Below are 12,852 nucleotides of genomic sequence, written 5' to 3' on the forward strand. Positions count from 1 at the left end.
GCCTGAGGAATGGAGGAAACGTGTGCTGGTGCCCATATTTAAGAACAAGGGTGATGTACAGAGCTGTGGGAACTATAGAGGAATAAAGTTAATGAGCCACACAATCAAGTTATGGGAAAGAGTAGTGGAGGCTAGACTCAGGACAGAAGTGAATATTTACGAGCAACAGTATGGTTTCATGCCTAGAAAGAGTACCACAGATGCATATTTGCCTTGAGAATGTTGATGGAAAAGTACAGAGAAGGTCAGAAGGAGCTCCATTGTGTCTTTGCAGATCTAGAGAAAGCCTATGACAGAGGACCCAGAGAGGAACTGTGGTACTGCATGTAGACGTCTGGAGTGGCAGAGAAGTATGTTCGAATATTACAGGACATTTACGAGGGCAGCAGAACAGCGGTGAGGTGTGCTGTAGGTGTGACAGACGAATTTAAGGTGGATGTGGGACTGCATCAGGCATCAGCCCTGAGCCCCTTCCTTTTTGCAGTGGTGATGGATAGGCTGACAGATGAGGTTAGATCGGAATCCCCGTGGACCATGATGTTTGCAGATGACATTGTGATCTGCAGTGAAAGTAGGTAGCAGGTGGAGAAACAGTTAGAAAGATGGAGGCATCCACTGGAAAGCAGAAGAATGAAGATTAGCCGAAGTAAGACAGAATATATGTGCATGAATGAGAGGGGTGGAGGGGGAAGAGTGAGGGTACAGGGAGAAGAGATAGCAAGGGTGGAGGACTTTAAATACTTGGGGTCAACCGTCCAGAGCAATGGTGAGTGTGGACAGGAAGTGAAGAAACGGGTCCAAGCTGGTTGGAACGGGTGGAGGAAGGTGTCAGGTGTGTTATGTGACAGAAGAGTCTCTGCTAGGATGAAGGGCAAAGTTTTATAAAACAGTGGTGAGGCCAGGCCATGATGTACAGATTAGAGACAGTGGCACTGAAGAGACAACAGGAAGCAGAGTTGGAGGTGGCAGAAATGAAGATGTTGAGGTTCGCTCTCGGAGTGACCAGGTTGGATAAAATTACAAATGTTTTGGAGACAAAGTTAGAGAGAGCAGACTCCGATGGCTTGGACACATCCAGAGGAGAGATAGTGAGTGTATTGGTAGAAGGATGATGAGGATGGAGCTGCCAGGCAAGAGAGCTAGAGGAAGACCAAAGAGAAGGTTGATGGATGTCGTGAGGGAAGACATGAGGGCAGTTGGTGTTCGAGAGGAGGATGCAGGAAGGAGATCGGCTTACATGGAAAAGGATGACGCGCTGTGGCGACCCCTAAAGGGAGAAGCCGAAAGGAAAAGAAGTTGTGTTCTTTGGGACATAATTGTAAAAATTGATTACGAGGAAAATTATTATTTGTTTCAGAATGCTTTAGTTAAAACACTGTACAATCACACTGTCATAATATGAAATTTTAGTTTTTTTATTATAAGAATAGATAAAATAAAATATTTTGTTTATTACATCAGCCAGAACCGCGAGAGATGCAGTCCTTTCATCATCGTTCCTGTCATACTGTGTGTAGCGTTTTTTTTTTTTTTTGGTCTTTTTTGCACATTAAAGGAAAAAAGCTGTTTTTTTTTTAAATTACTAATTGTAAAAAAGACCATTCAATCAACAAGTTTTTGTTTTTGAGATTGTAGGGTGAAAGCTGCAGCTGGCTACTACTACTACTGTAGTGTGGCCTGAATGGGTGGCACCAACGGGGTAATGAAATGCCAGTATTTTGAGGTTTAATAGCCCATCAGCATCATCTTGGAAAAAAACTAACTATCAACTAGTTCACTTTCGGAACGGTGAGTTTAGTACAAGTTTGAAGCATGGACTACGAAATGAAGTAGTTCATTTTTGGAACGGTGAATTGACCGTTGAAGTAGTTCATGTAGAAAACTTTCCCAACACTGGATGTCATTTCCAAAATGGCTGACAGGAAGAGGACAAGCTTAAATAAAACGTTTGTTAAATAAAGCTTCAAACAAGAATTTAAAGTACAAACTGAAAAATTCAGGGAAAAAAATTCAATTATTAGTCGGCTAAATTAAATTGGGCTCAATGCCTTTTGACTGTCCTTCGTAATATTATGGACAAATTAAAATAATGAAGAATTTTGATGTAGAAAAACACAAATGTGAATGCTTCCTGCATTCACATGATTATTAGGGTTTGCACGCAGAGCATATCAGGAAAGAAATCAGAATCAGCTTTATTGGCCAAGTATGTTACAAGACACACAAGGAATTTGTCTGGAATCAAGTGTATCTGGCACGTGAACGTCCTATCAGTGTGCCTTGAATAAAAAATACTAGCGCTGTACAAACACAACTTCCAGTGGAATTTAAACAGCTATATATATAAACAGCTACAGCTATCCAGTGGAATTTAAACAGCCACTTTTAAAACTGCATTTGATGTGTTGCATTATTACAAATACATTCGTCTCATGATTGATACTGTGTAGTGCAGCCTGTTTTTGAGAAACTGTCATTGTGTGTTCTTCAAAGGTTGAATCGGGACAACTGGCCTCCTCTTGTTCAGTTGGTTCAGTTCAACCTTTGCGGATTACCATGACCTACACAGACATATTGCCTTTGTTTGTGTTTGTCTACCTTTCTGTTCCCGCTTAATCTCCCTATCCTTTCTCCCTATGCTCTTCCCCAAGCTGTCAAGCAGATTTAATGAGACCACAAATGACTTCACCCAATGATTGCTGCCTCGTAGCAAACGTGGCCATATGAGGAAAAAGAATCAGAGCGATTCGGTTGGTCCATTTTACTCAAATTTTTACTCATTTTTATCAAATAGTCTATCTTGTAGACTACTTTGACAATTGTTAAAATGTCATGTCATTCATGGTCACACTGACCACATCAAATAAAGTTAGCAAACATCCATAGTCATTGTGCCCTTTTGGTGTGAACTTTGAAACCAAATTCAAACAATGTGACACAGACGTGACAGAATTGCAAGAAATACCATTATAATGTTTTACAATGAATTAATAAAGCCTCAACAGTGTAACTATACTATATTTGGTTCAATCAAAAAAATGAGCCCCCCTAATTCTATTTCTATTTATTCTATTCTAATTCTGTTATGTAAAACAAACACACTCATCATACCATCCAACAAATCCAAATGTTATTTGCAAATTTTCGAATTCCTCTGTAATAAATGGCCCCTGTTCAAGATGCAGTTTGGTCTTGTATTGAATTGTATTCTTGGTTTGAATAAATGACAAATCTATAAAAATAAAAAATAAAGTGAAATCTTAATTGTTGAATGTGTATCTTTTATCTATAAATGAAACAAGAAAGTGGCAAAAGACTACAAGAAGTGTGTTGTTTGTATTATTATTTTTTTTCCCCCCATATTGAAAACATACACTATCTGTTGCCCCATTCTCAAGGATCCTGGTAGCCTCTACATAATCTAGAGCATTATAATCAAGTATAAATTGGGAACGGATAGGCATTATTGAGAAAGGGTATCAATAATTTCAGACAGATTTGGTCAAACCTAAAACAAAACAAAAAAACCTAATGATATATATTCTATATTTTATCGCTTTAGCTCTTAAAACATCTTACAGTCAGTCATTTGGCACATTCTTGACAATAATAATAGACATTTAATAAATAAAAATGTACTTCTACATTCTTCGACCGCAAAATTTGGCCAGGGCATGAATAATTTTAACTACATCTATATTTGCGTCAATACATCTATATTTGCGTTTCTTTTTTTTTTTTTTTTTTTTTTTTTGATGGCTCAGTTTCAGGAAACAGCAAATATTTACAAATGATACATGACTTTGGCCAAGTAAATAGGTGAGCTCAGCCAGTGCAATTTTCCCCCTATAAAAGGCTGCTCTTGAGTGATGACCGGTACAACCCATCAGCCATGAGAGTGGTTGTGCTTGCCCTGACTCTGGCCCTTGCGGGTAAGTTTCACTGCTATCATTCACTTTTTAGAATTAGGTTTTTTTTTTTCAATTTTTTTTTCAGGGGATGTTCTACCTTTGTGTTTTTTTTCCTATAATACTGCTAAAACTGATAAACTAGACAGAACTCTTGTTTTTTATTTTTTTCCCACAACATTAACTTCCAAATCCAAATAAAAGACTGTTAATTGGAAAAATAAGGCCATACATTTTGAGGCCCATTGTAAATTTTGATAACCTGTATAATTAATTGTGCATTTCTGTTCCGTTCGTCTAGCTTGTCAACATAACTTAGGTAAGTTTACAATTATTTTTTTGCAAACAATAGATCGTCCCTATCCTACAATAAAACATTTACCTCCAAATTTTAACCCATAAAATTAAGGTTTGTTATGTTACACATGCTTTTCATTGCATAGCCAAGATATAAAGACTGTAGAAAAAACATAACAAAAGTTTTAACAAAAGGTCACTTGTACTTTTATCTGTGCGTGTGCCAATAAACACTTTGACTTTTCAAGCCCCTGACTTTGCTGCTGGTAAGACTTATGTGTACAAATATGAGACACTGCTCCTGGGCGGTCTACCGGAGGAAGGATTGGCGAGAGCTGGACTCAAAGTGAGGAGCAAAGTTCTCATTAGCGCCACTGAACAGAACATGTTCATGCTCAAGGTGAAGTAGATCGGTACGATATTCAAACAATACCTCAGTGGGAAAAGCACCATGACTCACAGTCTTGTCTGAAACTCTAGCTTGCTGAACCTGAGTTCTTCGAGTACAGTGGTGTTTGGCCCAAGGATACTTTCACTCCGGCCACTAAGCTGAATTCAGTCCTGGCGCCTCAGCTGATGATCCCCATCAAGTTTGAGTACGCCAATGGTGTTGTCGGAAAGATTTTAGCGCCTGAAGGTGTTTCGGTGATGGTGCTGAACATCTACAGAGGTATCCTGAATGTCCTGCAGCTCAATGTAAAAAAGACACAGAACATCTATGAAATGCAGGAGGTGAGTAAAAGAGGAACCTTACATTGCTTATGGATCCATCACAGCATATTCTAAAATGGCTTCTTTTGTCTCAAGGCTGGAGCTCAGGGTGTGTGCAAGACTTTCTATGCCATCACTGAAGATGAAAAGGCTGAACGCATCCTCCTGACAAAGACCAGGGACCTTAACCACTGTCAGGAAAGGATTGTGAAGGACATCGGGTTGGTCTACACTGAGACATGTGCCAAGTGTCAGCGGGTAACTGCATGATCAGTCTTTGTGATAAATAGATCCTTGGAAGGCAACATGGTGGTGTGGTAACGCTACTGTTTGTCTTCCAGGAGTCCAAGAACTTGAGAGGAGCAACCGCATACAACTACATTCTGAAGTCAGTTCCCAACGGTATCATGATCTTGGAAGCATCTGTCAATGAGATCATTCAGTTCACACCTTTCAACGAGCTGAATGGAGCTGCTCAAATGGAGACAAAGTATGACCATGGAAAATTGTCAAAGCTCAGAAACTTACAAGCAGTGAATTCATCTCCTGTATTAATCTCACTATTCCATAGGCAACGTTTGGTTTTCCTCGAGATCCAGAAAAGTCCCTTAATGCCCGTGAGAGCTGAGTATCGTCAACGTGGATCCCTCCAGTATGAGTTCTCCACCGAGTTGCTGCAAACGCCCATTCAGCTTGTGAAGATCACCAACGTCCAGACTCAGGTACCCCATTAGAGTTCTTAAGGAGATCGCCAAAGTCTACAAGGAGAACTGGGATTCCTAGCATATTTGATGATATACTTTACTTTCATTGTAGATAGTGGATGTTCTAAATCATCTGATCACCCACAATGTGGAGAGAGTCCATGAAGATGCTCCTCTCAAGTTTTTGGAGCTCATTCACCTCCTTCGTATGGCCAAACTTCAAGACTTGCAAATGATCTGGAATCAGTACAAGACAAAAAGTGCCTACAGGTGACATTTTCACCAACATTTCAGTAATTTAAAAACAACAACAATGCAAAAGCAAATATACCCACTCTCATCTTCCAGGCAATGGATCTTGGATGCACTGCCTTCAATTAGAACTCCTGCTGCGCTGAGACTCATCATTCAGAAATTTGAGTCTGATGAACTGACCCACATTGAGTTTGCTCAAGCTTTGATTGCATCCATTCATACGCTGACAGCCAACACTGAGGTCATTCAGCTGATTGAGGTGAGTAAAGCTGCCTCCACACTCCTAAAACTGTTTAATAAAGTATGAACAATTTTGTGATCTGTCTTTTTCAGAGCTTGTCAGTCAACAACAAAATAAAGAAGAACCCAGTTCTGTCTGAGATTGTCTTACTTGGCTATGGCACCATGATTTTTAAATATTGTGCTGACAAAACAGTCTGCCCCGTTGAACTGGTCAAGGTGAAATTACCTTAAACATTATTTTTGTCTGGTTAATTCTATTTCTGAATGAGAGGTGGTTCAATCATGTCTTTCTTTCAAACAGCCCATCCACACCCTTCTTGCTGAGTCCATCGCCAAGAGCGACACACAGCAAATCATTTCCATTTTGAAGGTGTTGAGTAACGCTGGCCATCCGATGAGCGTGAAGCCGATCACAAAGGTCCTTCCCATTCATGGCACACCAGCTACAAGCCTGCCCACAAGAGTTCATGCCGAGGCGATTATGGCCTTGAGGAACATTGCCAAGAAGGAACCAAGAATGGTAAATTTGCAATGTTTCACACACACAGTGATACTCTTTCACAAAGGTCTGATGCTGCCTGTCTGAGCTTCAAGTTGACTTCAGCTTTCAAGGTTCCATTCCTACTCTCCAATGACTAAAGCCTTTGCAAAGATCCTTGTACGTGTTTCCCCTAAATTAGGTCCAGGAATTGGCTCTTCAGCTGTATATGGACAAGGCTCTTCACCCTGAGCTCCGCATGCTTGCGTGCATTGTTATCTTTGAGACACAGCCGCCGGTCGGTTTAATAACAAGCCTTGCCAACCTTGTGAAGTTGGAGGAGAACTTGCAGGTGGCCAGCTTCACCTACTCTCACATGAAGTCTTTGACCAGAAGCACCACCCCAAACCATGCTTCCATGTAAAAGCCTTCTCAAAACACATTGTGTTCATTGTCATATTTGTCTTGTGCAAAATAATGTCAGCAAAATCTTATTACAGTGCCGCTGCTTGCAATGTCGCAGTCAAAATCATGAGCCGGAAGCTGGAAAGACTGAGCCTCCGCTTCAGCAGAGCCATTCAAATGGACTTATATAGCAGTAAGCACTATGCAGTATTTTACATGCCCCCGCATTCCTTATTGCTGTTAACTAAACGGATTTGCCCAGATCACTTGATGCTCGGTGCTGCTGTCAGTACTTTCTACATCAATGACGCTGCCACCATTTTGCCAAGAACCATCGTCGCTAAGACCAGGGCATTCATTGCTGGAGCTGCTGCTGATGTCCTGGAGGTAACATTCTAAAGTCTCCTCTCTTTGAATTGCTCGTGTAAATTTGACATTGTTGATCATGTGCTAGGTTGGAGTTAGAACTGAGGGACTCCAAGAGGCTTTGCTGAAAAGCCATGCATTAACTGATAATGTGGACAGGCTCACCAAAATGAAGAATGTCATCAAAGCTGTAAGCCAACAGCACCATTAAGACATCAACTTGATGTCATACAGTTCAGGCCCGTTCTAAGTTGGGTGGTGATTTTGTGTTGTTACAGCTGTTGGACTGGAGGGCCACGCCCAATAGCAAGCCTTTGGCCTCCATCTATATCAAGCTCTTCGGACAAGAACTTGCTTTCATCGACATCAACCAGCACGTGATTAACCAAGCCATCGCGGTATAGTACAAAATGCTGTTAATCACCCCAAATAAATTTACACAGCAAGACTGGCCGAACACAGGGCAGCACAAAACAGCAGTTCGACACTTTCCTGACAGTGCTCTTTAATTCACTTCACACATTTTGACATTTTTAAAAGTTGTTAATTTCTGTTCTATGTGCTTGGGAGACCTGCACAATTGACGAGTTATCCAGAGACGAAATAATGCAGGCTCAGGATAAAGCTATGTGGCTGTCTAGTCAGTTGCAATGTTCCATCTTTGTTTTGAATTATTTCCTTGTGCCACCTTCATATTGTGGATATAACCTCCAAAGGCATACAGCAGACAAGTACTGTATCTGAAATGTATTTTTCCCCCAAAATTGGATAATACAGCTCCATGGAGTGCCGACAATGGTATTTTTGTGTTGAAAGCTTGTCAGACTTGGCAACAGTAACAAAGTTGGTTTCATGAAAGCTCAGTTTAAAAAACAAATTTTTGCAATGACTGCAATGAGATGCATTCTTTCTGCACAGATGGTCAATGGGTCATATGTTCAGGAGCTTGGTAGGGATGCCCTCAAATCTGTGCTGTCAGGAGTCTCTTTGCATGTTGCTAAGCCAGTGCTGGCTGCTGAAGTGAGGCGTATCATGCCAACGGCTGCTGGATTTCCAATGGAACTTGGCCTGTACATTGCTGCTGTGACTGCTGCAGCTGGTAAAAGTGTGTACTGCCTCTCAAACTACAGTATCTACTTCTGCTGACAATTTTGTTTGATCCCAAGAGAAAAACTAATACTGTACTTTCTGGTAGTCAAGGCAACCGCAACTCCAGCTCTGCCAGAGCCCTTCGAGTTCCGCCATCTCCTGAAGACCAACATGGAGCTTGTGGCTGACATCAAACCAAGGTGCATACAAAGTCTGAGAATGAAGTCAAACAGCATCCTTTTAATCATAACATTTTTACCACATCCTCTCCTTGTAGTATCGCTGTGAACATGTTTGCCGTGATGGGAGTGAACACTGCAATTCTCCAGGCTGCCCTGCTCTCAAGAGCCAAGCTCAACTCCATTTTACCAGCCTCCATTTCAGCAAAGCTTGATATCAATGACGGTCAATTTAAGATTGCGGCTCTACCTGTTGCTGTACCTGAAAACATTGCTGCTCTTGAGTAAGACTCGAGTTTCTGGTTAAACAGAGTATTTAATTTGAGAGGGGTAAAATAACCAAGACTTTGATCCTTGAACAGGGTTGTGAGCGTTGCTGTGGTGAGAAACATTGAAGATCTTCCTAATGCCAAAATCATCCCCTTAATCCCTACCCAAGACATAAAGCCAAATTCAAAGGAGCTCCTCACCTCAAAGACTTCTTCTCGCTCTGCTAGTTTGGTGAGCTTTTAAATGTCAGGCAGCAACACACGTATGGAAAAATATAGACTGCCATTTACATCGATTCCTTTTATTAGGCTTCATCTTCAGAGATCATTCAGGAGGATGTGGCAACAGATTTCAAACCCATCAGAGACAGAGCATTTTCTAAAAAGTACTGCTTCAAAGCTTACGGCATTGGACTGAGAGGCTGTATCAAGGTTGCCACAAACAATGCTGCTTTTATCAAGGACATTGCGTTGCACAAAATGGCTGGAAGGCACTCTCTTTCTGTGTCAGTGCAGCGCAGTAAGTGATAGAATTCTCGAACTGGCATGCTTAAATTAGATTATGTAAACAATTCACTAACTTCATGTTAATTTCAGATGAAGATGAATCCATTGAAAGACTGGAGATGCTGGTTCAAGTTGGACCAAAGGCCGCAGAGAAGATCATCAAGAAGATCACTTTGGGTGAAGAGGAAATCATCGAGGGAAGGCCCATCTTGATGAAGCTCAAGAAACTTCTGAATAGCACCTCTTCCTCCTCCTCTTCTTCAAGCAAGTCCTCCTCATCATCATCTAGCAGCAGCAGCAGCAGTAGCAGCAGCAGCAGCAGCAGCAGCAGCAGCAGCAGCAGCAAACGCAGCAGCAAACGCAGCAGCAAACGCAGCAGCAAACGCAGCAGCAGCAGCAAACGCAGCAGCAGACACAGCAGACACAGCAGGCTTGCTCAAAGCAAGTCTGCATCTAGTTTGGAATCTCTCTTCAGCGCCAGCTCTCGTTCCAGTCGTCAAGTCTCGATGGTAACCATGCCAAAAGACACGTTTTGATTTGAGTGGAGAACTGAAGAATCTCACAATTGTTTGCGTCTTCTTTATAGCGAGTTAACTTCGAGCGCACTTTCCAGAAGAACCACAAGAAGGTATATGAGCATGGTGTTTCGATACAATGATGAAGGTGCAGATTTAATTTTTGAAAATCTTATGTTGTTGCAGTTTCTAGCTACCTCATCGTCTCACAAGAGCAGCCTCTCAAGTTTTGAGGCTATCTACAGCAAGGTGAAATTTTACCTCGTGGAACGCGATCTATACGTACCGCAAATCTTTTGGCTAAATAGTTTTTGTTTCGTTTTTCTTCTCCTAGAACAAATTCCTTGGCAATGAACATGCTCCTGCAGTTGTTGTCATTCTGCAAGCTGTGAGGACCGATGGCAAGCGCCAGGGATACCAAATCACTGGCTACGCAGACAAGACTAACGCTCGACTTCAGATAATCCTGGCTCTCCTGGCTGCTGATAACAACTGGAGGATGTGTGCTGATGGTGTTTTGCTCAGCAAACACAAAGTCACAGTGAGAAAACGTCTTGCTTTGCATTTGCGGTTTAAAAACTGGTGCCTTTATATCAACTGCTACATGCCATCTGTTGTGTCGCGAAAGGCCAAAATAGCTTGGGGAGAGGCATGCAGACAGTATGACATGGCAGTCACCGCTGAGACTGGTCTTCTTGGTCCAAGCCCAGCAGCTCGCCTCAGAATGACATGGAATGAACTACCCGTTGCCCTCAAACACTACGCAAAGAAGTATGCCAGCTCAATTGCCGCTAACTCAAAGACCAAAACCTTTTTTTAATAAAACGTATGTAAATCTTCACAGGGCACATCATTACGTTCCTGATTACGTGCTGGACAAATTCATCCGAGGGAAGGACAACAACAGTGTCAATCAGTTGTCATTCACAGTAGCTGCAACATCTGAAAGGACCTTGGATTTGATTTTCAAGACACCGACAGTATGAACAATCCAGCAGTTCTGAATAGACAATGATTTGTTTCAAGGCATGATTTCTAACAATAGTATGATTCTGTTTACAGCGCAGCATCTATAAGCTGGCTTTGCGTCTCCCCATTGCTCTGCCACTGGATGAGTTGACGGGACTCACACCCTTTGATGATGTGGCTGATAAAGTCCGTTACTTGATCTCCAAGGCCGGCGCAGGTAGCATACAACTCTTAAAAAAATAAATAAATCACTTATGGTGTGCAGTACTTATTCACATACCAAGCTGTCTTGTCTTTTTCTCCCATTCAGCTGAATGTAGCTTCAGCGGAGACACAGTGACCACGTTCAACAACAGGAAGTACAAGAACGAGATGCCTAAGTTGTGCTACCAAGTTCTGGCTCAGGACTGCAGTGAGGAGATGAAGTTCATGGTCTTGTTGAGGAAGGATGATAATGCCCGCAACCATATCAACATTAAAATTGCTGACATGTAAGTTGAAAGATTAATAGGTCGCACTAAATGAGCAATGGTGATGCAAAAAAATTAATTACGTTCACTCACTTCCTTAGTGATATCGACTTGTACCTGAGGAACACTGACGTGGTTGTGAAGGTTAACGGAAGAGAGGTGCCCACCAACAATCTGCCATATACTCACCCAACAGGTTACTCATCAATATTACCGTTAAAATGATAACGCTGCCATAGTGCCAAATACTCTCAAATCCTTTGGCAATGGACTACCTAACTTGGGAAGTCACAATTGTTTTTTTCCAGCTAAAATTGAGATCAGACCAAAGGGAGACGGCATCTCTGTCTATGCCCCAAACCTGGGACTTCATGAAGTCTACTTTGACAACAATTCTTGGAAGGTAAATGGAACTTTCAAGCAAATTTTTAGCTCTCGATCATCAGATCTGTTTCACACATGACAGACTGCTTGATTCAATGTTTCCGTGCAGGTTAAAGTTGCAGACTGGATTAAGGGACAAACCTGTGGACTCTGTGGAAAGGCTGATGGGGAGATGAGACAGGAATACCACACTTCCAATGGACGTGTGACTAAGAACGCCCTCAGCTTTGCTCATTCCTGGGTCCTGCCGGCCAAAAGCTGCAGGGACAACACAAGTGAGACACAAAACATGAAACATTCCATTGGAGGGAAAGGAATTTGCAATAATCCTAGAACAAATACATGCAAGGTGACACGTGCAAGAACTGACATTTCCACATTTTTTGCAGAGTGTCGCATGAAGCTTGAGTCGGTGCTGTTGGCGAAACAGATGAATGTCCATGGCCAGGAGTCCAAATGTTTCTCTGTTGAGCCTGTGCTGCGTTGCTTGCCTGGCTGCCTCCCTGTCAAGACCACCGCCGTCACCGTTGGCTTCCACTGTCTCCCCATCGGTGAGTAGGTGACAAAACATGCAACAGGAGAGAAATAAAAGTCTCTCATATTGTTCTTTTCTCTTCATATGTGCAGATGCCGCCATAATTCCCCAGGACTTTTACAACTACAGCGTGGATCTGAGGGAAACAACCAAAGCCCATCTCGCTTGCAGCTGCACTGCTCAGTGCGCATAACAACACTTACTCTGTCACTTCGTCTCAAAGTTTTGAATGTAATATTAAATAAAGTGCATCTCAAAATGATCTTGCTGCTGTGGAGTCATATAACTGCAAACATGGTTTCATAATAGACAACTGTCCTCTGATGCATATTTAACTTTCTTGACAATCAATCAGCTTTATATAGACTAATACAAAACAAGGTCCAAATATACAGAGAAGCAAAGACAATCAAAAGATATATAGATATAGAGATATAAAGATATATATATATAGATATATAGATATATGTAAAGATATATATATATATATATATATATATATATATATATATATATATATATATATATATATATATAGTGGACGACTGGTTAGAGCGTCAGCCTACCC

At 41.6% G+C, this 12,852-nt stretch overlaps 1 protein-coding gene across 1 annotated transcript; it reads left to right on the forward strand.

Moving 5' to 3' along the window:
• The first annotated feature begins 3,886 nt into the window (after window positions 1-3,886).
• On the forward strand, window positions 3,887-12,477 carry LOC133406762 (vitellogenin-1-like). The gene is made up of 34 exons (XM_061684659.1): window positions 3,887-3,932; window positions 4,210-4,227; window positions 4,454-4,605; window positions 4,686-4,937; window positions 5,013-5,174; window positions 5,258-5,406; window positions 5,488-5,638; window positions 5,733-5,890; window positions 5,969-6,134; window positions 6,209-6,334; window positions 6,420-6,638; window positions 6,799-7,016; window positions 7,097-7,194; window positions 7,264-7,388; window positions 7,456-7,557; window positions 7,646-7,765; window positions 8,286-8,472; window positions 8,563-8,656; window positions 8,734-8,919; window positions 8,998-9,136; window positions 9,214-9,424; window positions 9,502-9,920; window positions 9,998-10,052; window positions 10,120-10,175; window positions 10,261-10,467; window positions 10,555-10,697; window positions 10,771-10,906; window positions 10,989-11,112; window positions 11,206-11,386; window positions 11,467-11,561; window positions 11,674-11,768; window positions 11,859-12,024; window positions 12,139-12,300; window positions 12,377-12,477. The coding sequence occupies exons 1-34, from the start codon at window positions 3,893-3,895 to the stop codon at window positions 12,475-12,477; spliced, it is 5,013 nt and encodes a 1,670-aa protein (XP_061540643.1). The 5' UTR covers window positions 3,887-3,892.
• Window positions 12,478-12,852: the final 375 nt, after the last annotated feature.

This window comes from Phycodurus eques, chromosome 8 (assembly GCF_024500275.1).
Source record: "Phycodurus eques isolate BA_2022a chromosome 8, UOR_Pequ_1.1, whole genome shotgun sequence".
NCBI classification, from domain to species: domain Eukaryota; kingdom Metazoa; phylum Chordata; class Actinopteri; order Syngnathiformes; family Syngnathidae; genus Phycodurus; species Phycodurus eques.

Coding starts and splice junctions, on each gene's coding strand:
- LOC133406762 (XM_061684659.1), top strand. CDS start 3,893: ATGAGAGTGGTTGTGCTTGCCCTGACTCTGGCCCTTGCGG. Junction 6,639..6,798: donor CCAAGAAGGAACCAAGAATG/GTAAATTTGCAA, acceptor CCCCTAAATTAG/GTCCAGGAATTGGCTCTTCA. Junction 8,920..8,997: donor GAAAACATTGCTGCTCTTGA/GTAAGACTCGAG, acceptor ATCCTTGAACAG/GGTTGTGAGCGTTGCTGTGG.